The sequence below is a fragment of the Lissotriton helveticus genome, chromosome 11 (genome assembly GCF_964261635.1).
Source record: "Lissotriton helveticus chromosome 11, aLisHel1.1, whole genome shotgun sequence".
Taxonomy (NCBI): domain Eukaryota; kingdom Metazoa; phylum Chordata; class Amphibia; order Caudata; family Salamandridae; genus Lissotriton; species Lissotriton helveticus.
The window spans coordinates 848,907,811-848,935,384 of record NC_136072.1 but is presented as its reverse complement, the minus strand read 5'-3'; the positions used below and the strand labels follow the sequence as shown (position 1 = coordinate 848,935,384).

General features: G+C 43.7%; 1 protein-coding gene across 1 annotated transcript in view; it reads left to right on the top strand.

Moving 5' to 3' along the window:
* Nucleotides 1-24,625, top strand: part of KREMEN1 (kringle containing transmembrane protein 1) — a 327,791-nt gene extending 303,166 nt beyond the window's left edge. Inside the window, exons 7-9 of the mRNA XM_078667084.1 lie at nt 6,625-6,798; nt 19,848-19,932; nt 21,319-24,625. Of these exons, the coding sequence (XP_078523210.1) occupies nt 6,625-6,798; nt 19,848-19,932; nt 21,319-21,478 (419 nt within the window). The 3' untranslated portion in view covers nt 21,479-24,625. The remainder of the gene's footprint in view (nt 1-6,624; nt 6,799-19,847; nt 19,933-21,318) is intronic.
* The last annotated feature ends 2,949 nt before the right edge of the window (nt 24,626-27,574 follow it).

Sequence of the window (27,574 nt, the reverse complement as noted above, 5' to 3'; positions counted from 1 at the left end):
TTTTCCCTACTTTAAGGAACCACAATTACTAATTAGTAGAGGGTCTCTTCTTTTGCGCTTAGATTCTTATCTAGTACAACGCCCAATGATTTAGTGGAGTCAATGATGTGTGGTGGGCAGTTGAGAGCAGTGAGGTTTGTGAGAAAGTTCACCACAGTGGGGGTTTGCCTAGTGGGTGAGATGAGGAGGAATTCATTTTTAAGGGTATTTAGTTTGAGGTGGTTGGAGTTTAGCCAGTGTAGGGTTCCGTTGAGCGACTGGATATCATCTGGTGAAGATAGTTTCATGTGCAGTTGTGTATCATCCACATACATGCGGTATTGGATGTTGGAATCTTTGAGCATTACAGTAAGTGGTTCCATGAAGAGGTTGAAGAGTGTGGGGGAGAGTGAGGAACCTTGTGGGACAAGAATTTACATTTCTTTAAGGTAGCAGACATCCAGGTGAGAAGGCTTGTTTCTTTTATTGCTGGCTGCCTGTCTCTTAGATTCACAGAACAGGTAGAGGTGGGTGAGCCCACAAATTAAAAGGGAAAGGTAAAGCTAGAACCAAGCCACGGGTATGGCTTGGTTTTAAAAGGCCTGGCACAAACTGAGCCTTAAAACTATTTATCATGTGAATTAAACAACAGAAATCATGTAAAAAAGAGAAGAGCATATCTTTTGTGTTTCGAAGAATTTCACATTAGTACATCAGATCATATCACTGTATTGAGAGGCATTTATTGAAAGTGATAGAGTTTTTAGACATGAACTTGGGAACATTCGTGGCCCATCGTTCCCACTGGGACAACAATGCCACTAGGTAACTAAGAGGCAAGTCAGTTGTCATGCGTATGCTTTATATATGGCCTAGATTGCTGTTATGCATGGAACAACATTATCATTTATTAACTCGAACCCAAGAGGTTTTTGTACAGCACACTTACTCAACTCACATATTTGAAGGCGCTACGATATGTGATTATGAAGAAAAAGAAGGCTGGGTGCAATAAAATATTTTCCTAGGATCACACAGTTTGGTCAACTGTGTAAGCCAGGCTTGATCCCAGGTTTTATAATTTCACATTGTGCAATTCATCCACTAGATTGGTATCTCCTTGTCTCTTCTTTTTGAATCAAAGGTTATGGCTTTGTTTTTATTAAATATTTCTGTGTGAGCTTAGAGCATGGGTGGCAGGGAGAAGACACCTGAAAGGCTTGGCTTGCTTTGGTCTCAATGTTCCATGAGGACCCTGAGCTGAGCCAAAGCCAGACATCTGACTTGATCTTGGCTTGAGCCTTTAGTGGCTCACCCATCTCTAAGAACAGGAGACAACCCTCCCTTCCTTTTCAGACAGAGGCACCTGACGTTCGGCGTTATCCAGTCTGAAACAGTGTTTTAACAAAAAGTATGGGAACTGTTATTGTAAAAGAAAAGAAAAAAGATAGGGAATGTTTCCAACAGATCCCACCCACTTCACTTCAACTACTAAGGTCATCCAAAAGCCAATTATAAGGAGAGGAGGCTTTGCTTGTTTTTTCATTGCATCTCTTGCCTCGTCGTGTTGCTCTCTCGCTGCCTAAACCGTGAACCTGCAAAGTGCACTGGACATGGGCCCCGATTGTGAACTGTTCATAGTAGAATTTCCAGATGGAATTCAAATTCACCCGTTTCTAAAATATTCAGTGTTCCTGCTCCAAATGTACTTGATTTGGGAACAACAATCCTGATTTTACCAACCGGAAAATCTAGCTAGTAAAATCACTGTGGGAAAAGGCGGCATTGTAGCCTAGACCCCTTCCATAACTGCTTCTCGAACATCAAACAAGACATGGGGGGATTAAATGCTTCCCTCTGCCACCCACCATTTTCAGCTCCTTCCTTTGCACCTCTCACCAACTCTCTCAACCCCTCCTTACAAGAGCTCCCTGCACACTCTTAGTACCTACTCAGAGCAGGCAGGTGATAAATGTGTGCATTAAACCCCATGGAATATCTAGTCAAATCTTTATTCACATACTCTATCCCTGCCATCTGTAAATTTACAGACTGTACTTAGACACAGATTCAAAGTTGTGTTTTACATACCGATCCATGCATAACTGGATGTTAGCACACAGATCGGAATTCTGAGTTGTGGACCAATTGCCACATTCTGAAATGTTCTCCTGTCAGATTCCACTAGAAAAAAACATAAATAAATCCATCAGGATAAAATGCTAGTGCATCAATGCAAACCAAGTCGTAGTAGGTGTGGTAAAGACTGATAGCACATGCTAGGTTTAATTCTGAGGTGGGGAACTTAGGAAAAGTTAATATTTGTACCAATTCAATACCCCACACCATGGTAGCCGCAATCACTGTAAGCACTAGTTATCACCAAAATTCTACATAACTTGGAACTATGGCATTGGTCTCCAAATCTGCCTGTTTGCTTCCTTCATGATGATGCCTATACAGGTACATAGCTTACAATATATTTGACTTAGGGTCTGATTATGAATTTAGTGAATGGGATACTCCGTCACAAACGAGATCCTGTTCACTGTATTACAAGTTCCATTATATCCCACGTTTGTGACGGAGTATACCATCTGACAAGTTCGTAATCAGGCCCCTAGTTTGGGGTCACTTAGCCCACTTACTTGGCCCATTTGTGTACCTGATATAACCTCATAGCCTCTAATAAAACTCCACCTCTCTCTTTGGCATGTACATACAATTAAATATTGTAAACCGTGAAGAGGAGTGTGGTGTATGGGATGTGGACCACGTGTGTGTGTGGAGGTACAAGGGCAGTGAGAGGACCCATTTATTCTGTCCATTTTCCTCCAGTTACCAGCTCTGTCTTTGTTCTTGCACTATAATAACATCATACAGGATAGCTAAATAGGCAATCAAGATCATGCATTGATATTGATGATACACAAAGACCACCTGACTCACCTGATATGTCAAATGCCATGCCTGAAAAGGGCTCCCCCTTGAGGGAGGAGAGTGTTTTATACCATCAGAGGGTGACCTATGCTCTGGAGATATTGGTTGATCTGTTGGGCTGGAGTGTGTAATCCCATGCAGGCTATGTCAGGGAGTTTTAGTTGGACATTTATAACGTCCTGTATTGTTAGTAAGTTGGAACGGGTGACTTTCTGCCCTTCTGGGGTTTGTCCAACTGCTGCCCTGTTTCCGACCTATGGTCTGCAGGATCTTGAATATGGTTGTCTGGCCTGATCTTCTATATAGCCTCAGCTAAATCCAAGAGAAGCTGTTCTAATGCAGTAGTATTGGCAAAAAGAGGAGGTGATAGGACAATCTCCAACTGGAGATGGAAACCCTCCGTCTGTGTCTAATTTGGAGAGGGCATTACTTCTGGTAACGAACTAATCTTTGTTCTCCATATGCCTCCATGTTTTTAACTATCTTATCCTTCTTCTCCATATGCCTCAAGGTTTTAACACGGGTCATCCCTCCTCAAGCTATAAAACCAGCAAATATTTGAAAAAAGAATTATTGCCCCTGTTTGCTGGTCGCTTCTTTCTCCCACACTCACAATTCGATGGTTGTGGTAATTGCAGCTATGGCAATGTCCTTGGTGAAGTCGATGATGACAGTAAGGTGTGAGCTCCTGTCTTGAAGCTGGCTAACAGCGCCCATCTGGGTGGTTGGTTTCTGGGTGAGGCACCTCTGATCCACAAGGCATGTGCCCTGGACCTTATACCCATTCGGCCATCCTGCCGCACTCTCCAACCAAGTCTGGATTCCCGAGCCAGGGGGGAACAGTTATGAGTAGGGCAAAGGCTGGGGCAGGAACTGTAAGAACGGCTCCCCAAAGTCTGAGAGACCTAGGGATTTGAGACCCCAGTTTGGCTAATGCCAGAGTGCAAGCAAACCTGACAGTCAGGGACCTTCGTAAGGGCTGAGCTGTGCTGTAGTAGCTGTGAGCGTGGGCCCATAGCACAAGATGGACATTTAGGGTCTTGAGCCTCTGACCAAACCCACAAACAGGCTGAGTGCTGGGTGACAACTGCAGTCAATGTTGTCAGTGTGGGTCCTCAATATAGTTGCCCAAATTTCCAGCTCCTGAATTCAGTGCCATGTTGCGTAATTATCTGAGCCGGTAGGGAGCCTCTGCTGGCTGGAGGCAAGGTGAAGCGAGCTCAAAGACTGTGGGCGGGCACAAGCATTTCCCTACATATTGGGGCCAGTCTACATGTTCCCTGCCTGTATCCAATATTCCCTGGTTCTGTTATGTTCTTTCAGTTTTATTGCCTCCTGTATTTAGAATGCACTCACCGTGGTCTGTGCAAAACAGAGTATCATTCTATACATAGGCAGGCTCTTAAAAATCAAATGTTTCATTGTATACTGCAATTTGTCCCTTCGGTATCTTAAGATAACATCAATATTTTAGTGGCATTGACTCGGTCATCAGTGGCATTGCTCGGTCATCAGAACAGAACAGGACTGAAAGCATGGTTGTTGATACTATCACATATGCTATTAAGAGCAGTCGTGGCCGACATGACTCGCGGGTGGGGGGTGGGGGGGGCAGGGGATCACGTGGGTCAACGGGTCATGCAGGTAGGGGGAGGAATAATTTTAAAAAAATCAAAATAATTAAAAACAAATTAACTTACCTTCGCCAGCCCGGTCCCACGTTGTGTCTGCTCCTCTCATGGAATCAGGAAGCAGGAAGCAAGAAGCCTCCCTCCCCTCCCCTAAGCCAATCACAACGCTGCAATGGCAGCGTTGTGATTGGTTGGGAAGCCGACCAGCCAGGCATCTATGGGGAGACCATTTTCTCCTGTAGGCTGCATGCAGCTACTTACATGGAGAAAAGGCATAGTGCGCATGACTGGTTTGGTCGGCCCCAGACAAACAGCCAGCACCCACAACAGTGGGCAAGCCACTCTTCCCCTGCCCTAGAGCAGGACCACCCACCCCCAATCAAACCCTTCTGCTTTCTTGCAGTGCAAGAAGCAGAAACATAAAATTGTATTTATAATACCATTTTATGTTTCTGCTTCTCGCATTGCGAGAAAGCAGTGGGGCGATGCTCCTCCGCCAACATGGAGGAGCCGCACCTGATGAAGAGGTACACTTTGAGTTCTCACCAGGACATTGCCCATCACCACACACTCTATGTGTTCTTGAGCTTAAAGCCAGCTCTTTAGGCCTGGTGGCTTCCTACATGGATGTAGCGGAGTCATGTCATGTGAGAATTGTTCAACATAGGCTACTAACAACAACTATTATTTCTATTTTGAATAGCACCGATTCTTGGTATATTAATTAACAGACAGTAATATTGCCAACTGATTGACCCTCACATATTCAACTGAGGAAGAATTGAGGATGTGTTAGAAATGAAACTTGTGATTTGCTAGTAACGCAACTCAAAATCAAGTGTGTTAACCCCCCTAAACTCAATATTCTGTATATGTGTGTGCAGCCTCAAACAAGCACATGGTGTATTGTCTGAACACATACGATTGGTCAACAGGTAGGCAGCAGCATCTTTCTGAAGATGAATTTAAAAATATTTTATGAGCTCACTGTAATTTCACAGAAGGAATTGTCAAAAAGGATGGTCGGCTTGAAATATCTTTGTGAATATTGGTTCTAAAGTGCAGGGTATTGAAAGTTGAAGAAGGTTCATTTAATTGTAAAATCACTCATTCCCCTTTTTAAAGATCTGCCTGTAGCTAATAAACATTGATAAATCCACTAAAACATGTTTGTTGTAGTCATATTATTTTGACTAGTATTTTAAAATGCACAATCCATCACTGTATTTTCTTGCAGTCACTCAAATCTTAATTGCACCATTGTTTAAAGTTGATTAGTTGTTCTGGTAGACCTCTCCTGGCCGAATATCGAGTCTAGTTGTGCCCCAAGTCAGGTCTCCACCATTCCCTTTCTACGGTGTCCTTTTGCTCGAAACCTTGAATAATCTTTTCCCACCGTTCCCAGTTCACTTTCTGATATAACACACATAGTTACGCATAGTTAGGACATAGTTACTTGGAACTACATATTTGAAGCAGGGTCTTAGCAATGGCTTCTGTGTCACAAAAGAAAGGGGCATCTAAACAAGCATAGCACTGTAGAAGGGGCAGAATTTAGAAGAGCAAGTCACATGACTGTCAGATATAGCATCCTAGCCACTCCATTAAAGCCATATTTAACGTTCAGAGGTAATGGTCTTCCTAAGAATTTCTTCTATTTGATCTGGGTTGTCCGAAGTTTGCTTGGAAGCATGTATGTATTTATGCATGCATGTAAGTGGTATTTGTCTACAACGGCCCTAGCCAATTGCCAGCCGAACTCGCTAGAGAGTCAAAGACAAGGATAAAGTAAACAAGTGGTTTTGGTAGCTGATTTGTGGACTATTACTCCACCATGATGTAGTGTTCTTTAAAGAGGTGCATCTTTTATTTTTTCTTGAATAGAAGCATGGTTGGGGCATATGCAGTATTATCCTAAAGAGCGACCCACATTGTATTCTGACACAAAAATATTTAGCCTCAGAATGCATGTTTGAAGTTGAATTAGTAAATATACAAATGTTGACTTGTGCTGAACTGTTTTTCTTCATTGTATAGCTGCTTTCTTATGGTACTGTCACTATGCTATTTTCAGCTTTCAAAGAGCTGCACCCTCCAGAGACACCTGCCCCCTACCCATCAAGTCCAAACCAGACGCTGATAGAGGTGATAACAGAAAGAACTAACCTCAGTGGCAGTGCGGCCCGCTCCTCCAAGATCCTGTACGTCATCACGACCAGTCCCAGCCAACCACCCACCAACATGCCAGGTAAAGTGTTAGAACTTGAGCCTCTCAACGGAGCATTTCAAGTTGGGGATGTTGGGACTGTCTGGATTCTTTGGCGTAGTCGAGTTGTACATCGTTAGTCATCGGCTGGCTTGTGAGGGAGCTCCATTTTACAGCTGTTCTTCCCAATCAAGTTGTTTTCTGCACTAACTAACTCATATGGATCATAAAATTAGTGACAGGACTAGTCAATGGGAGAAGAACTGTGTGTTGAACAGAATCCAATGTGAGTTTTACCGCCAACCACCCAGGTGTTGTGGTGGAACGAGTGGGGGGATGAGCTATTCCCCAACCAATGTTTTTGTGAGACAATATTCAAAGAATAAGGTGGACCAAAGATCAAACGAGGAAAGCAATTGTTTTTAAGATGTATACTCCTTGTGTCATTGAGGCATACATTGTGCAGTCAATATTACATGCACGCATGAACATTCCAGGCAATTAAGCAGGTGTTGGTGCCTCGAGCTGGCTGCACATTTGCAAATCTGTGTTATATGTTTACTAGGTCTGGGCGAAATGTGCATTATCCGGAGTAATTGGAGTGATTTAAGTAATTAGGCACTACTCCTGAGGTATGAAATTACCAAAATTATGCAGTTACGCCTGTTTGAGGAATTAATAAAACAAAACCCAACCGCAGGAGCACAGGAACAACAAACTAATGTTAGAATTCAAGGAAACAAATATTCAGTTAATGGTAGATTCAGGTTCACTTTCTACTATTACAGGTCAAGAAATGTTTTTACGTAAATGGACACAAGTTACTCTGTTACCAAAGGACATTAGCCCAGGTGGTTACGAGGGAGAGAAAATTATTATAATTGGATAAATGCTGATGAAAATTGAATTGCAGAACAGCCACGTTAAAAGAAAAGTGTATGTGGCAGTGAGTGGTTCTCCCATTTAAGGATGGCATCACCAATTTGATGTCCAAATAATTGTCAGTACAAGAGCTCCCAATCAGTCATGGTAGATGACGATATATCAGTTGAAGAAATTCCTGAAGGTGCTAAAAGGGTTTTTGATGGTATATTGGGAGAGTTAAAGGGTTATGCAAACAAAATCATGGTAAAACCAGGTGCAGTGCCTGTGCAGCATAGGTTAAGGAAGGTACCCATCACAGCATAAAATAAAGTTCATAGAATGTTTTTCTGATAGACTTATAACCAACAATGGCACACAGTTGGTGTGCGACAAAATGAAGAGTTCTTTCAAATCCTGTGGTAGTCATCATTCTCACACGTGCTTGTACAACCCACATGATAATAGAATAGCGAAGAGGGTCAATCGCATAGTGAAGGGTGCTATCCAGATGGGTCAGACCAATAGAAAGGATGTACACATTATGGTAATGGAACTAGTTTGTGCTTATCACACCACAAAAAATTGAGCTACAGGGATGATACCTTTTGACCTGATGAGAGGATTTAAGGCTGGTATGAAGATGTTGCCAGCTTGGATGTTGTCTTTGATGGAAGGTGACAAGGTTATTTCTGTTCAAAAGAAAGAGTGGACAAGTAATATCAAGGTTGGAGATATGGTGAAGGTGAGATCTGGACAGGAGTGGTGGTGGTCTCGAAGTTTTGTAGACCTTAGAAAGTCAGAGAGGTGCACGAGATTTTTGTCTAGCTAGAAAATGGCGAGAAATGGAATCTGAGAATTGTGGATTTGTGTGGTAGAGCTGGTCCGGAATGTGTGCATGAAAGTAGTAAGTGTGTTAGTTTTTTTTAAATATAAATCATGATGAAGTGTTAGGTAGGAGAGTTGTTGCAGCAGGAGCAGATGGTGCAGACAACAGAGGGCAAGTGGTTCAGATGCGGGGAGGTAGATTGGAAACTCAAGAGTGAGAGAGAATGGCAATATTTACATGACTACGTTGATGAAACTTTCAGTTATTCTTCTTGCATACGTTTCAATTGAATGTTTTTTTTTTTTTTTTTTTTTTTTTTTTGTTAAAAACTTTTATTGAGCAATCACATAAAATTACATAGATGGGCCCACAACCACACGGGCTGGCCGCTAAGGCGCATAGTACGACACATGAAATAAACGATCATTTCCTAGGTCAGGCCAAATCGTAGAACGAAATTGCTACAGACATAGAACAGGATACAACAATTTTCTATATAAAACATGAAAATAACCAACACAAACAGAAGGCGAGTGCAATAATCAAGTCAGCCCAAATAGCAGAGGGGGAGGTCACGAAACAGGAGAACAAAAATACATCAATGAGAGTCGGGAAGGCCGTGAGGGGGGGGGGGAGCAGGGAGGACAGGAAAATCCTAGAACAGAGCGAAAAATTTCGGGAACGTCAGCCTAAGGAGACAGGGTAACATCGGAGGTGGCAACCAAGGGAGGGGTACAAATTTCTCCACGGTACGCATTCCATTGACCCCAAATTTTCGTCCACGCCCCCGGCCTGCCCCTAGCCATGTAGACTGTCTTCTCACGGAACATGGACCAGTCCATGTTGTCCTCCCACACTGAAACATCAGGAGGTCGGGATGCGCCCCAGAGTTGCGCAATGTCACGCTTCGCAACCATGTAACCCAGGGTCGCCCATCTAGTCTGGGCCACAGAGTAATCGGAGGGTTCCCACACATTCAGAAGACATCGACGGGCCTCAGGCCGCAGGTCAACACCAGTCACCTCAGTCATCAACGCAAGCACATCCACCCAATAAGCTGCCACCACAGGACACTCCCAAAGTATGTGCATAAAGGTAGCGCTCATCCCACAGCCACGCTTACACAAGCCATCCGGGGAAAAACCCATCACGACCAGACGCGGACCAGTCACATAAACCCGGTGGAGGATCTTAAGTTGCACCAAACGAAGACGGGCGGGAATGGCGACCTCCTTCGGGGTGGAGAGTGCCGACTGCCAGTCCTCGTCATCTAGTTCCAATCCATCACCTATCCACATTTCTCGGAGTCGGACCAACAAATCAGCGCGATTATGAATCAGCTTCTTGTAGATGAGAGAGATGGTGCTGTCGGGCAAATGTCCATCTAGTATACGATCTTCAAGGGGGGAAGACTCGGGCAGGGCCACATCAGGAGTCAGAACCGAGGCCAAGGCATGTCGGACTTGCAGATACCGGAAAAACTCTCTATCACTCAAGTCGTATTCCGCCTTAAGGGCCTGGAATGATTTCACGCGACCATTCACACAAACGTCACCCACTTTACAAATCCCGATCACATCCCAGCGGTCAAAGCCCTTAGAAGACCAGAGACATCCCAAACGTTCAGAAGCATAAAGCGGAGTCGCCAGCGTCAGCCGATTCTCCCATCCCAAACTCACATTCGCTGCGCGCCACACGTTGACCGCTGCCCTGGTCGGGCCCACAAGATGGCGCCCGGCCGATCTGGAGTATAGCGCTCTATTAAAGTCTCCTCCCGGCAACTGGAGCTTATCCATCTCAAACGCCGGATCGCGACCCGGCGAGTACATCGCATGGTTAATGGCCGATAGCTGGGCTGCCCAGTAGTACCTCTTGATGTCGGGGAGTGCCATGCCCCCGTCGTACCAAGGGATAGTAAGTTTCGCAAGGGCTATACGTGGACGCCCATCCCAAATCAATTGTCTTTGCAGACTCTCGATTTCTCTGAAATAAGTAGCAGGAACATCGTCGAAAGTATTCTGAAGGGCGTAGAGGAACCGCGGCAAAGACATAATTTTAAAGAGAGCAGCCCTACCCAGAGGAGACAGGGGCAGCTTACGCCAACGGGCCACATCCAGTCGCAATCTAAGAAGCGGGGGGAGGAGATTACGCTCAAACCGGAGGGAGGAATCCGGGGTAATAAAAATCCCTAAATACTTGAAGCCAGACTGGACCACCTGGATAGGGAATCTGGCCGGCAAAGAGGGCAAAACACCCGAAAGAACATACACACAGGACTTAGCCCAATTAATAACAAGGCCCGAGTTAGCACCGAACGAAGTAAGAACATCAAATAAGACGTTCAAAGATTTACGCGGGGATGTCAAATAAAGAAGAATGTCGTCCGCGTAAAGAGAGACGCGGTCTTCAAAGTCCGGTGACCAACGGATCCCTTTGAGGGAGGGTTCCCATCGAAGCCACGCAGCTAACGGTTCCAAGGCCAGCGCGAAAAGCAATGGAGACAGGGGGCAACCCTGACGGGTCCCTCTACCAAGGCTAAAGGGGACAGAAACTCTACCGTTCACCACCACTTGCGCTAAGGGTTCCACATACAACAACTTCACCCATCCAATAAATTCAGGTCCAAAACCAAATTTTTCGAGAGCTGCCCAAAGATAGGGCCACTCAACCGTGTCAAAAGCCATCGAGGCGTCCAACGAGGCCAAAATGGCCGGCTCCGTCAGAAGCCCCGCCCTCGCAACAGCGCCGTGAAGACGACGTAGGTTAAGAGCCGTGTTGCGATGCGGGATAAATCCGGACTGATCCGGATGAACCAAGTCGCTAATGACCGTCAGCAGGCGGGTTGCCAGGAGCTTAGCCAGGACCTTAGGTTCAACATTTAACAGGGAAATGGGCCTATAAGACGAACAGAGGTCCCGCGGTTTCCCGTCCTTGGGAATAACGACTATCGTGGCAAGACGCTGGTCATACGGGAGAATACCCCGTTCCCGGGACTCCAAAAACATGGCACGAAGATAGGGCGCTACCTTGTCAGGGCGTAACTTGTACAGCTCAATTGGCAACCCATTCGGGCCCAATGCCTTGCCCGAACGGAGCGAACGAATGGCAGTCGCTATTTCATCCGTAGTAAAAGGGGACTCCAACGAGACACGGTCCAGATCGGAAACACTGGGCAAAGCTATATCGCGCAACAAAAGGCGAGAGTCAGCCACATCTCGTCCAGACACAGGGGTATACACCACACGAAAATACTCAGCAAAACGTTCAACTATTCCAACCGGGTCTGTCACTCCGACACCATTCGACGACTGAATCACAGGCACCACACGATTCGCTCTCTCTTTCTTATCCAACCATGCCAACAATTTACCCGCTTTGTCCCCCACATCATACAGACGACCCTGCTGTTCCCGGAACATCAGTTTAGCCGCATCCGTGACCAAGGATTTATAAGCAAATTGTTTCAGACCCAGGGCGTGGAGTTTATCAGAGGTGATCTCAGACTCTAAGTCGGCCTCCCTCTCAGCAATCTCTATCTCAAGGTCCACCACCTCCCGATTCCTAGCCTTCTTGGATTCAGCAATTAGAGAAAGGGCCTGCCCACGAATCACTGTTTTAAAGGCCTCCCACAGGGACACCGCCGAAGAAACCGACCCCTCGTTGTCCAAAAAGTAGGTATCTAAAGACTTAGTTAAAAGGTTCCGGGTCTCAGGGGAGGCAATATACCAGGGGTTAATTGGAGCCACTCGGCCCACCGCCTCCACCCCCAACTCAAAACAAAGCCAGAGCGGAGAATGATCGGAGATGCCCCGGGGGAGGTGTCTGATCTCACGCACCGCCGGCGTCTGCGCCGCGGGCATCAGGAAATAATCCAGTCTAGACAGACTCCCGTGGGCCCCCGAATGGAAAGTGTATTGAAGCTGGGTAGGATACAGGAGCCTCCAGCAATCCACCAAACCAAACGTATCCAAAAACCCACCTAACCACTGTTGGGCTAAAGGAGTATCCCTAGGGGGGTAGCGATCTTGCAGACCGGAGAACACAGAATTAAAATCGCCTGCAAGAAAAAGAGTACTATCAGGAAGGTCCAACAACACACGGCCCAAATCGGCAAAGGTAGAAGTCTGTAGGCCGGGGGGCACATAAACAGTAAACAAGGAGAGGGTACGACCTTCATAGCGACCCACTAGGACAGCATAACACCCCCGATCATCAAGGATCACATCATCAATAGCTAGGGGGAGGGAAGCCCGAACAAGGATACCCACTCCCCTGGAACCCGTGGTAAACCTCGAATGTGCAGCAAGGCGATACCCCCACCTATTCATCGCACGACAAGTATTGCCCACCAAATGAGTTTCCTGCAAGAAAACAATATCGGGAGATAAACGGCGTAGACATTTTAACACCACACTCCGCTTAATGCGATCTCCCAGACCATTAACATTCCACGAAACCAGCCTCAACCCGCTACCCCCCATCCCACACAGCAACCCCGAAACCCCCCCGCAATGAGCATGACATAAAAAGGAGCAGAAGCCAGATTAATTCGCCTTGAAAACATAACACAAAAACATCGAACATCCCAACCACCCACCCCCCAACAATCAAGAAAACACCCCCCACCCTGCACCCCTGCAAAATGCTAAATAGCCACCCCAACATGCAGTGTGCCTGTCGCCCATGAACCCCCATTCTACAAAAAGAACCCCGGAGGAGGAAAGGCTCCGGCCCACCCGCCACCCCGAGTAAGACAGATAATGAGGAGAATACACAAACAGCAGAGGCACTGAGGCATCAAATCCCTGAAGAGTTTACTCTATTCGAGGGCCCAGGCGTAGGCGGATTGTTCAGCTTTCCACACCACCCTCAGCACCACCCGGGTGGGCGGCGGACTCAGTCTCAGGAGATCGATCAGGCATAGAGTCCATCCAGTCATTTACAGAATCTGGCCGATCAAAGAAGAAAGTTCGGTCGTTGTACTCAACGCGCAGCCTGGTCGGAAAAAGCATGGCGTAGCGAAGCCCCATGTCTCGGAGACGTTTCTTAACATCACGGAAGCCCATACGCTGTCTCTGGACCTGTTGAGAAAAGTCCGGATAGAAGTTCACCGTGGCGTTCTCAAAGGCCACCGGGCCCTTCACACGCGATGCTTGCAGGATAGCGTCCCGATCCCTATAATGGAAGAGTTTCGCAACAATAGGCCTCGGCGGGGCACCTGGTTTACCCTTGCCCCCCGGAACACGATGGGCACGTTCCACAGCGAAAAACTTCGTCAGACCAGACGGAGAGAGGTGGTTCTGGATCAAATCCTCAACAAGGAGATCAACAGAGTGAGGTTCTGGATTCTCCGGAACTCCGACCACTCGTACATTACAGCGACGTGCCCTGTTCTCAAAGTCCTCCAAGCGCCGGGTCATGAAGTCGTTCCCCCTGCGAAGGTTGCCGACCTCCGTCTGTATCTCCGAAACGTCCTCCGTGAGACTGGATGACTTAAGATCCAGTGACTTCACCTTCTCATTGGTTTTCGACAGGTCCGCACGAATCAAGTTGACCTCGATGGCCACGGTGTCGATTTTATGGGCCAAAGCTTCATATTGTTGGCCTATCGACTCCTTCATAGCAGAAATGGCGCCCATGATGTCCTGCAAAGAAGGCTCCGTTGACGCGTCCACAGTGAGATCAGCATTACTGGCTCCGGGTAGGGCGGCTCCGGGGGACCCCTTGGAATGGGTGTAGCGGTCCATCACGTTAAACTGGACCGGGCCCCCACGCAGGGGCGTCTTGGTCTTCCGAGTCTCTCGGTCCCCTCTGCCCGCCATATCAGAACTGCGTCACCAGGTAATTAACCAGGCTGGATGGAGTGGCCACAGGAAAGTAGGGCCTCGGGACCAAAGAACCGCAGCTAGGGCACCACTAGTAGAAGGGCCAACAGACAGGAGAATAAGCCAGCCAAAGGCCCGGCAGCCGTTCCGTGCCCCGACTGCAGCCCAGGCCAGGCTCCTCTGCCAGATGTCTCAGTCTGAGGCAGAAACGAAACCGAAACTTAAGAGGGGGACCCACAGGTCGAATCCCCCTACCGTTGTTGTTCAACTTCAAGACGGCCACTGAGCCTCACCCAGTCCCGGGCGTACCTCGAGAGTGGAGCCCGAAAGTTCAAACAGACGTAACTCCGGAACCCCGGGTCCAAATCGAATTCCAAAAAGTCCAGGGCAATCAGCCCAGTGTCCTCTATACAAATCCTCGTAAAAAGTCAGGATAAGTTCAGGATATCATGCCGGGAGTGGCGGGGGTCCGGGGAGCGCTGTGCTCACGCGGCCATCTCGGATGCCCGCCAAGCTCCTCCCCTCAATTGAATGTTTTGATTGGCATGATGATGTTTTGATTATTTTTTTTGTATTTTTTCACATGTTTTGTTTAATGTTTCTTCTTCAATTAGTTTTCCAGTTTAAATATTTATTTTGTTTGTGAAGGGGGTGGATATGTTATCACCTGAGCCTCTCAGCTCAGGAGCGTTGAGACTGTTTGGATTCTTTTACTTAGGCAAGTTCCACATCAAGTCAGTTATCGGCTGGATGGTGGGAGAGCTTCATGTTACAACTATTCTTCCTAATTTGGGGGTATATTATCAAGAATGGCTTAAAAATTATCGCCGGTTTAGCGGCAGAAAACTGCCACTAAAACGGCGATAATGGACTTGATAATATGCCCTGGAGAATTCCAATAGAAGCCCATGTTTTTCTGCCGCTAAACCGGCGATAATTTTTAACGCTGTTCTTGATAATATGCCCCAAAGTTGTTTCCTGTACCAAGAGACTCCTGTAGATCATAATCTCACATTGGTGTAATAGTGTGCCCACAGTGGAATTGAGCGTTCTGATGTTATAGGAGTAAACTGCCAACCCTCTACTCTCTGAGAATAGAGCCTATGGTATGAGCGCTAACTGAATATTCTACAATCAGTGATGAAAGTGAACCCTTCTCCTGAATATGGGATTGCTAGTAAGGTTCTAAAAGCAACAAAACCTGCTGTATGTCCTTGATTTTGAGAGCGGTACAAAAGGAGCATGGTTGGACTTGAAGGTGTGTGGGTGGGTGTTTGCATGGGAGGAATGCATGGATAGAGAGAGGGATGCAGTACATGTTGATGGAATGTTAGGGTGGAATGTGTTGTGCACATAGCGAGGACAACAGTCGAATGGGCTTGCGGCACGGTAAAGACCTGTCCTGACTTGTCACTTCTGTTATGCGGAATATTTTCCATAAAACCTCGTCACCTCCATAGTTCCCTTGTAATCTTAGTTTCCGTGCTTGTTGCTTCTAAGGATTGACAAAGACCCCAATCTTTGTCGTGATGGAATTCTTACAAAATAACTGGTTTCAAGCTTGAGAAAATCCCATCACGGTGGCAGAAAGTTCCACTTCCTGTGAAAAATGCTGTCCACACTGCAGAAAAGCTAGACATGGCGTTACGAGTTTACATTCTTTCTTGAAGTTATCTGCATAGCTTTTATGACATTGTTTAATAATAAACACTTTAAAAAACATACTGTAGCAAATAACATTTAAAATGTTCTAGGGAAGAAAGCACACCTTTTAAAAGGTTATGCAATAATTTATAACTATTTAGTCAAAGTTCCAAAATAGTCCTGTTAGTGTTACAAGTACAAAACATCGTTTGTCACATTTTAGAAATAATCCTAATGTTTTCAAAAAAGATACAAACACTTTTTTTAGCTTTATCTAACTGGGTGTCTTAGTTACAACACGATTAGCTTTTTGAAAGTTTAGATTTCATAACGTTCTAACAAGTTTATTTTAGTAAATAATTACGTTAAAACCTCCCACTAACCTTATATAACCTGTAATTTTTTTAATTAAATTGAAAAAAAGTAAAAATGTTATTTATAACATCTTAAACACTGAAAACCGCACAGAGGTTAGGGTTAAAGGTCTGGTCTACTGGACTCTGAGAATCAATGTTCTTGGAGGGCTCCAGTGATCTAATTGATGGTTCGGATTGCCACGTGATATGTGATGTCACCAGCTGTGGCTTTCTGGATGACATCATGCTTGAAGTCATGAGCAGTGTGCACTGTGGAGGGTGATTGATGCATAGCTGTGAATGGCAAAGTTATAGTTTTTGGATTCTAACAATAATATTCCTTCATGTTGTGTTTTTAAGGTCATTTGTATGCTATTTGATAACACTTTACTTGCTGGTCTGAGTACGAAAACCATAACTGTGTTTTGCCAACTATTCAGTGATATAGTCTGGGGTTTATTATTATAAACTTTGCACCTTGCCGAAAAACGCACCCAATGTGCACTCAGAATAGGATATGGACAATCCCTGTCGTCCCATGACCCACTATTACATGGCTTTCAGCCGTGCACTGCAGGCTCTTAGCACAGGACATGGACTTCAGTAATCTCCTGCCACATACCCCAGCCCTGTGATCTTTCACAGTCGAAGCTTGCTAAAAGAGCATCGCTTTTGTACCTACTCTGAGCCCCACCATGTTCTCTCAAAACTCACTGTACCAGGACAGCTGCCATGTGGTGTAGCAGCCTGTGGGCATAGAAACAGGCCTTTAAGCATGCCTTGTGACTATCCCTGGGCGAAATTTTAATTATGCCGGAGTAATTGGAGTAATTATGATAATTACGCATTAGTCTGGTGGTGTGAAATTACCAAAATGACATGATTACTCCAGCTTGAGTCATTAAGAGTAATTTGGGGCAAAAATCCTACCTCAGGGGCACAGGACCAATGAACTAAGAGAGAGTGAATGGATGTTGGCTACTGCTGTTTGTTTCCTGTAGCATTTAGTGCTATTTTCTTACTGCAAAATGCTGAATTATGCTTTTCACACAATAGTACAACATTATGAGTACTTTTGTGTCAATTACGAGTAATTACGCTAGAGAGAATTTCTTCAGTTACCCCCACCCCTACTTAACATAACATAACATAACATAACATAACATCTTTGATTTACAGTGCACCACCCTTTAAGATTGATAAAAAATACTTCCAGAAATCAAGCCACTTCTTAGAACAACATCAGGGAAGTTGCCTGTTTCTCAAAAGTACTAAAGTACTTCTAGGAAGTGACACTCTAAGCAGAAATATCCGCTGACATGTCCAAGTGTGCCAGGCAGTGATCTCGATTATTTCAAGATGGAGCCGCATCACCCTTTTGGAATAGGGCACAGCTTTCCTACATGGCTCTGACGTGCACACATGGGCTGACAGACCCTGATCATGACTCAGCAAACCCTGCTTCATTTTTTTTTATATTTAGGGGCCAGAAGTTGCCCATCTGGATAAGCCCTGATCGTTCCTGGGGTCACGGTGTGATTCTGCTGGTTTACAATTTAATTGTATAAGCAATTAGTTGGATTGTAATGAGAAACATCTTATCTAATGAGGAAGTAATGTGTCATATACAGCACGTCATTAATAGGCAAGGAAATGCAAAGAAAAAGATTGGGCTGTGTATTATAATACACAAAACTACTATTGTACTTTTTGTATGTTTCGAAGCAGCATCCTTTATATAATAGAATGGTGCATATGAACAGGTAACTTAAAAGTGTAAGCAACACATTGTGCTGGCTGACAGGTGGATTTTAATCACAATTGTTTGCAAATGCAGAATCAAAAAACTTGGGACGAATTTTGGTTTATGTAAACTTAACTCCATGAAAAGCCTGTTGAGTCAGAGCTCAGACAATTCATACATCATTTCATTCAATGCCATTATAGCCGAAGTTTAAATCCTTGTGATTTAGACAGCAGATCTTCACTGGGTTGTTCACAGGTCAGCATAGAATATTTGTCAAATTTACAAAGCAGACAAGCAGTGCTCTTAATAACAATGTAAATATAGGGAGAATTCTCAAAGCTGCTGATGGCAGCAAACATGAAAAATAACCAAATCTCCTCTGCTAGGCAATAGCTTGCTAATTGTCAAGGATATTTCTTATTTGTTCACCATAGAATAGTGCTTCAGGGAGCTTATTTCTGACAAAAAATAAACAAATAAATAAAAGGACTGGGCCACCATAACATGGCTTCCCTGCCAGAGCATCTGGAGATTTAAGTATGAGAAGCTGGCCGTCGCTAGACCAGTGCTCCAGCTGTGCCGCAGCCATCCTGCTGTTCTTTAAATGAGGCCCTTAGTCTTTCACAATAAAATTAGTAAAATGCATTCACATAATTGCTTCAAAGGAATATGTTGAGCCAAACGAATGTGAACTTCCAACAATAATATTAACAGTCTGTTGCGATTGACCTACCTTGTGCGTTGTCATTGGCTTTTGGAAATATCGGTATGAGAATGATATCTAAATATGATATGATCTCAGATTATTTCTGTGGACCAATAAATTTGATTATGTTCGAATAGCTAAAAAACTGAGCATGTTTTAATCACAAACAAAAATAGATATTGATTTTGTAAATCCCCATTGAATTGCACTGAATATAAAATTGATATTGGTGTGCATCATAATGCTAACTCAATAAATCAACATTTTGAAAGATCGTATGTGTCAAATTTGAAAATCAATTTCACAGAAATGCAAAATTTACACATATCTGTCAATCTCAATAATACTCAATATAATTTTTTTAAATCAGTATTTGTTCTCCATCAACATTCTTGTGGCCATGATCAAATTCCAAAACCCTTTGAGGGCTGCTCTATTGGCTCAAAGCCAATCTTGAGCGGTATGTGCCACAAGCAATAGAAAAAGGTGTGGACAATATAACAGTCATTAATCTGATCTGTATGCCACACTCCAAGTTTCACTCTCTGTATTGGCCTCTCATGCCATCTGTTTGAAAATGGGGCTGCAAGGGTCAAGTGGTCTAGTCCAGAAAGAACAACTTGAACTCAGGCTTCATCTTTGGAAGGGAACTCCTATGGCCATGCAGAAGGGGACTGCTAGACCCTGGAAGTTCACTACATAAGGACCTACAGTAGCAGGCCTTCCATTCAAGCAGGACAATGCTTTGGATAGGCCTTCAACCCTTGAAGGGAACTGCAGTGTTAGGAAGTATAGTGGTCAGGATTAACTTCCAGATAGGTACTGCTAAATTTAGGTTTCTCGATCACAAGGATACACCCATCGCTTGTTCTCTCCCTCTTGCAAAGGACTTCCACAAAGAGGTGTTTACTGAGGAAAGGTACAGCTAGGATCAAGGCGTCCACAAATTGATGTGGCTGGGTGCCATCCCTTGGCATAAACCTAGAAGGGTCAAGCCTTCTGATCTAGAAGTAATGCCTGCTGCTGAGTGAGCTTATAGTAAATCCTGGTTTGTAAAGTCTGTGGTACACTGCAATTTTCTGTTTCGCGAATGCTAATAAAAGGTCTCCTCTTTTTTCCACAGGATGGACAGTCTATGCCCTGACAGCACTCCTCATTCTCACAGTTATCGCCATCCTTGCAAAGATCCTTCTACACGTTTCTCTCAAGTAAGTCCTAGTCAACAGCATTTTGCACCATCTACTTCCACAGTGGCCAATGAATTTTTATTTTTAAAGAGAGAGTGGGATCTACAAATGTTAGTTGCTGGGTGAATACCACCCCAGAACTCAGATTCAAATAAGGCTTCGACTGTAGACTAACCAAATGGTAATGTAAAATCAGCTTTTCAGGCTAGCCGAAAGGAATATGTATGAGTAATAATGACTTGCTGATTGAATGCGGACACACAACCCATGCTTATCTAATACTAGTATACGTCCTCTGAAGTTAATCCAAATATATTGTGTTTACTATTCAATTGCTGCCCCCACCAGGCTGCTTGCCAACACACCCTAGTCCTTTCCCCATACACTCTGTTATTTAGGGAGGAACGTCTCTCCTGAATGTTTGACAGTGGACTGAAGACTTCTAGGTCAGACACATAATGTTTTAAAACTCAAATATTGTATACCTTACATTGGTAAATTAGGTGTAAAAGGCTTGTATGGAGAAAATACTTCACTGGATGAGTAAAAAGATGTTTTCATTTTAAAACCCTGTTTTAAAAAAAACATTTTTCCTTGTAGCTACTTCTCCTATTAATTGAATAGGTGTACTGTATTTTTATTTTAAAGGACCTCTTCAGATCATCTACCAATAATGATAACAGACCTCCTTGTGGCACCATTATGCTCATGGTATTGGTCTGGGGATATCACAGGAGGGTACAATTAGAAGCAGGTGCCAGACTCCTGCATGTCTTTGGGGTGTATTGTGTGGATTTTAAAGCATAAAACAGATAGCATGCCACATATCTGAAGCCTGACATATAGCACTATACCACAGTCCCAAATCGATATTTAAATTAGCTCCCGGTCACAAAAGTACAACCCCGTTTTGACCAGAGCACCTGAAGTGAAATGCGAGCGATGTATCTATGGATTGATCATTAAGACGTAATCTTGTGCATCTCAGTTCCAATACCTTCTTCACTCCCTAGTCCTTTCGCTTGTTTACTAGAAGGGTGCAGAGCCTGTTCTACTAATTGATCACATGGATTACATGCAGCACTTAGCCCATGCATTGCAGTGCTTTTCATCAGCCCAACCCTCACTAAGATAAATAGATGGATCAAGCACAAAAATTGTCAGCACCAATCCACCACTTGCCTTAGTAGGATGCCAGTCAGTTGGACATTTTTCCACTGGTGAAAATTAAAGAAATCGCAGTCATGCCACTTAGCATATGGCCTAGATGCGGAGTGGAGTGTATGTTGATCCCGTACATTATATGTTAGAAATCTTTCTGCCACCTCACTTTTCCTTACACCACAGTCTACCTGTACCACTGTCCCGATCATGCAACTTAAATGACTCTCCTCTCTTTCATTCCAGGTGGAACGGAGTTACTGGTCCACGCACAATAGGTGATTGCCACCGCAGCTCTGCAGGAGACATATGGACTATTTTCTACAAACCCTCCACTTCTATCTCAATCTTCAAGAAAAAACTAAAGAACCAGCATGATGACCGCAATCCTCTCGTGGGAGAATAAAAATGTCTACCTGTAGACCAACAGTGTGCTGCCTCTTCTCGGGGAAAGCTTTCCCCAAGAGTGTTTTTGGGATAATCATGGAGCTCTTAATAACTCGCCTACCAAAAACTGGATACCTAAAACTGGGACAGTGACTGATATCTGCTGCAGCTCGTCTATTAATAGGCCATGAATTGTGGGGCTAGGCCACTGCTGCATAGTCTCATAACTGTACAGGCTAAAGAGGGCTTCCAGGCCTTCGCGAGCTCACCAGACTGAACAACATGAAAAAGGAAATGGGACCCCACTTTTAGGTGGAAAGAAAAGCCAAAAATATGGTGCAGCGACAGCTTGGGCAGTCCGGCACCACAACACAAGAGTGCCATAAGACACACAGGGGCCACCTGCCCCAAGAAGTCACAGCATTGCAATCAGGATCCGAAGATGGTTGTGTGTCTGATGTGTCTCTGTCTTCTTTCACAAATGGGTATTATTGATGTTTTTAAATAATGGTCAGCCATTTTTTCTCTTCATCCACAAAACATCTGAACAACATGTGTGGACCAAAGTACCCAGGCAAGCAACTCTTGTAAAACAAGAGGCAGACCCTCACACACCCGATGTTCATATTGCGGATAAAAATGTGTTGGAGGAGATTTGAGAGAATCTGATCTGCACATTCACCCTTCTTGTAACATCCAATGTAGGGAATGAACCAGATCTGCTTCTAGCAACACCTGCCATGGTGCCTGCAACACTGCCCCTCCTCTAAGCAACAAAGGAAAGGTGATTTGGGGATTGCAGAGTAGTAAAAAGAGGACTGATGTGGTCTGCCATCACATCTCGACCTGTATGCAAGGTCACTCATTTTCCAGTCTTCTTCAGTTGGAAAACAGATTCTTTTGTCCTGTGTAGGAAATCATAAGTGGTTATTGCTCACTCACATGCAGTATTGGAAACCAGCTTCCCTTTGAAAAACGCCCTATTAAGTGAGTGAGTGAGTGTGGTAATGTTGTGACGGGAAACCATAACAGCACTTTCCAACTGTCATGAGAGTTATTTTATTTGCATCAGACTTGCACAGGTACAGAAATGGACAAGGGCTATCTAAAGCCACCTCTAGCACTTGCCTCAATATCAGCACTCTCACCAAACTAAAGCTACAGATTGTGAAATTGGAGTTATGATTATTTTTGCCCCATGGAGAATCTGTGCATGGTGATAATCTCTTCAAGCTAAAATCCCATTCCAGAGTGAAACTAAATGATAATGTCAAAGACTGTGAAGCTGTAGGAAAAAAAATGCAGGTGAAGGATGTTGCACATCTCCACCATAAAGGGAGGTCATGCCCCACATTTACGGCTATAACCTTACAGGAATGTCAAAACTGAAGAAGCCAAAACAATGTAGAAAATCTGATTTCAAGTGGTATTTTTCCTCTGCAGCCTCTGCTGATCCACTCATTCCCTCAGCTGTTAGGAGTCCTCGCCAGCCTAGCAGTTATTATGGTTGTTTCACCCAACAGTCTCCTGCCTGATCGCAATATCCCATATTCTGAGCGTGTTTCTAAATCACTGTTTTTTATATTGAAAGCTAATGTTGTTTGTGTTTACAGAATGCTGGATTTACACTACAGAGAAACTCGGAGTCTTTCCCAGCACCTTCTGCATATACTGTAGTTACACACCATTTTAGACCCTCAATTACCTTTTGTGTTCTGGTAAATAAACTCTAAAGGGGACTTGAATGATCCACTCTACTCAGTTTCTTCTAAACAACCACAAAAGAGTGGACAGCTTAGGTCTTCAACAGATTCACTGCCACAGAAACTGTCCCCCTGACCCATTGCTAGAGCTAAATGCCTTTCCATGTTCTCTACTTAGCACCCAACTTCCGAAAGCAACAGCTAAGATATATCTGCTGTACGTAAAAAATCACATTTTAGACTATACTCTGAACAAATAATTCATTCAGATCCTGAGCACTTAAACAAAACCCGGCATACTTAAATTTGGATTCTTTTTATCCAGTTACTTTCCCTTTGTCATCCTCTGTATACTCTGCTTTCATTGACTGCCCAAGCTTTCTCACAGATTAGTGCCTTGTTTAGTTCTTCCAGTTAAGTTTGATTGTGCAAAATCTTCTGAAACAGCATTTCAGTCTACTTAGATGTCCCAGCAGGTTGCAAATGTGTAAACATATTGAAATGCAAATTTAGAAGAGCCTCCTTTCTTTGGGCAGTCAGCACGCTCCATTCTTGTTTACCAGTAGTTAGGGCGTATAATTCTTTGGTGGAAAATATCTTCTGCATTCTGTTGAAGAGGCAAATGAGAGACTTTTTTGGTCCTTAGTTTGCTCATAACCTTTATTCTAAGAATTTCGATCCTTCAGCAAGAGGCTTCTTTTTCCTATGTTATATGTCTGAGATGTCTTGATTCGCCAAACCTCGTTCACCTTTGCTCTGCCTGCCAGTCTCGTCATAGTTCCATGCACTTACATTCGAAATCTTTTATTGATAGCTTGCTTTTACCCGTATAGTTTTGGGAACACCGTTGTGACATAAGAATTGGGAAATGGAGAAATGACTGATTCTTAACAACATTCTATGACCTGGTTCACCTGTTTCCAGTACTGGGTCTGCACAAGGATCTGTGATTGAAAGATATAGCATGATGAGCCGACACAAACAAAATAATGGGTTTAGTGCCTCCCTATTAATCACCTACTCAATCACAATGCTCCTAGTTTTGAAGAATCTCCCCTCAAGCTGTTCACAAAGTACTTCTCATTAATTAGCATTTGCCCCCATGAAGTGCCCTTCAGCTTTGTCCTAACTGCAATTTAACCCACACGCAGAGAAATCTAACCACACCCTATCCAATCTTTGTGTTCACATAGCTGTTTTCCATCCAATAAGTATGTCCTCCTGAATGCAGGTCATTTAATCAGTGTGGCCACCGTGTTCTTGTTCACATAATTGTAGACCATCCAATCAGGGATTTCCCTAGTTACATACCAACCTATCAGTGTTCATGTAACAGTAACTTATCTAATTATTACATCCACATAACTATCCCATGTAGTCATTGTACCCACCTAACTGCAGTCTATCTTGTTGTTCCATGAATTCCATTGGTACTTCTACCAATCATCATTGCTGCCTAACCCAAATTCATTCAGTCAAGATATCCACCAAAATGTGGACCATCCATTCAGCCTGAATGGCTAACTGTAGTCCATTAATAAATATATCTTCCTCATTGAATTACATGATATCAGACAAAGCATTACATTTTGCTACATAGCGCCAGACTTTAGGTTTTTAATATGTGGATATGGTTGTGGCATTCCTCCTCCCTGATTAATCGCCTTCATCCTTTCTTCCATCAATCTTCTGAAGGACATTGGATGTAGAGGTCTATCACTTCAGCTCACAAGTACACTATATACAGGAAATAACTGCAGCGTATAGTACAGAAAGAGTGATCAAGGTTTAGATTAAATATGTAGAAGCATGTCTCCCCATATTAATGACCACCTACAAATGGTGTAATTTTGGATGAAAACTAAACACGGTGGCACCAGTGTGACACATAACAACAGTGATATAGTTGTAAAGTTAGTGCAATCAAAAGCAGACTAAGGGACATTGATGGCCACCAACATACGATTTGCAGATTAAAGTCAGCTTCCCATTGGTGAGCAAAGAAAGGTGATAATCCCTTGCTGTTAACTGATATTACCTTCTTTTAATTTGAAGATGCAACCATTCAGCTGACCTTAGGACCTTGCAATCCAACTACTGGCCATTTTTAATATCTCTGGGGAAAAAATTAATTCTCACCAATTTGGTGCCTCTCTCAGATCTTTTGAATGATGTTTATTAGTTCACATAATTATTAGCTGGGTTAAAAAAAAACAATTTGGTGATTAAAGGCTTTTCCAATTTTAGTTGGTGGTCATATGATCTCTTGATTACCTTGTGGTTGAAAACATTCTCTCCTAACTATTGCTATGACCTATCTTTATATTTGCACATTGTGATAAAATCTCCTTTATGTAAGAATGCCATTGTCCACTAATTTAGGATGTGATCATAGCTTGCGTCAGCCACCCTTTTAACTAATCTGGTGTCTTAGACTTGAATGTTTATAAAGCACTAAACTTGATTCACACATTCGAAGCACAGGATTGAACATAATGTTCTAAAGCGGCAGTGGCAAAATGGCTTCTGTGGCCTTCTATTCCATGAATATAGGATAACATACCCTTCTGTGCCAGGTGGCTGGTTTATACCACGTCGAGACTCACTCAGGAACTTATATCAGTGTAAAAGCTTGTTTCAGGCTGCAGGCCCAAGCATGGACATGCTTTCTGAAAAGCCCTAGAACTCTCACACAGTAGAGTGATAAAAAACCATGGCCCCCTTTGAGTGGCGTAACGAACGTTGAGGGGGCTCCACTGCAAGGTACATAGAGGGGCCCCCACTCCGGATTTAATCCAGAGCTCTCAGGCCTGAGTACGGTGCTGAGGGGGCCCCTGCAGTTCGGGGACCCCCCACATCGCGGAGGCTGTGGTGCCTGTCTTACGCCCCTGCCCCTTTTTGAGACTTAAACAAGCTAGAGTTTCAAGGATGGCTGGCCTTTCTGAGAAGTAATTGACATCAAACACACTAGGTTTACATGAAGCAAACAGGTTTTTGCCGCAATCAGGGAGGGACAGGACTTAAGAGAAGTCAAGAATCTCTCCTAGAATAGGGTAAGAAATAGTCATGACTAGTCATGGATTCTTTATTCCAAGGTAGAGTTAAGATGACAGGATGCCCTGTGAATCAACTGAAAAATGCAGCCATGGAGTTAGAATGAAGAGGGGGCCTTTTGAGAGGTCAACAAACTGTACAAGGTCAGTGTAACAAGATAGGATGGTCCTGTGATAAACCAACAAAGCAGGTCAGGATAAAAATTACAAGGAGGGGCAAGTCTTTTCAAAAGTCGTTGATTCATCTCCTTCACGGGAGAGGTGCAAGGAGGCACACAATTCCACTGAATCTTACCACAGTAAAATCGAAGTGGAGATGGGCATTTTGAGAATGTATTAATTGAAATGTTTCAAAGTACAATGACAAGAATTCACTGAACCCTCATGCTCAGGGAAGACTCTTCCAGGCTACAGTTTGTTTTTGTTCTAATATCTTTATTAGTTTGTGAGAAGAAATATAAACAAATAAAATACCACTTCCAGGCTACACTTACTGCGATATCGGTGCACTCTTTTCTTTGTGCAAGATGCACTGGTATGTTAATGTACAGAATCCCAGAACACCCTATAACACTCATGGACAAGTGGTTTCATGGCGCTGAAACGAGACCACCTATAGTAGTACTAGACGATTATTTAACTAAAAGTCACATGTTCATGTTTTCCAGAGAGTAAAATGATTTTGTAATTTGCTTTACACCAGAGGCAGAAAGGTGCAAAAGGGGCTGCTAACAACCAGAAGTCAAGAATAGGTGACAGAGAGTGGATTTCTCCATTATTCTTTTAATCTGTTTTTAAATAAGCTTTATATTCAGCTTCAATTAGATCATCCTTCTGCAAGAGAAAGGGTACACCAGAGGAGAGAGATCAAGTAACAGTATTCCACCAAGAGTCAAGAATTAACTCCAGCCATTCTTTGGTTTTTTTAACCACATCCTGCGTTTCTTTCTAAAAATAAAAGACATTAGCTATGAAAACATGAACTCATTTTAGATTCTACCCTTTCCCAGTATTAAGGTTTATCTTACCCTCAGAGGTCATTCTTCTGGTATTTATGATGCGTTTATAATGAAGACAGTTGTAACCAAATATGTCATTCTGTGAATGAGTAATTCAACCGATTCAATTATGTTTTCTAAAATGCAATACTGATCTGTTCTTAGAGCTGCTGTAAAATGTTACAGTAACATGGTGTGTGTAGATAGATAGATAGATAGATAGATAGATAGATAGATAGATAGATAGATAGATAGATAGATAGATAGATAGATAGATAGATAGAAAGAAAGATAGATTACAGCTGGGGCATGTGAAAAAGAAAATATATTTATCAAATTTTGAGGTGATGTGAGATTTGTC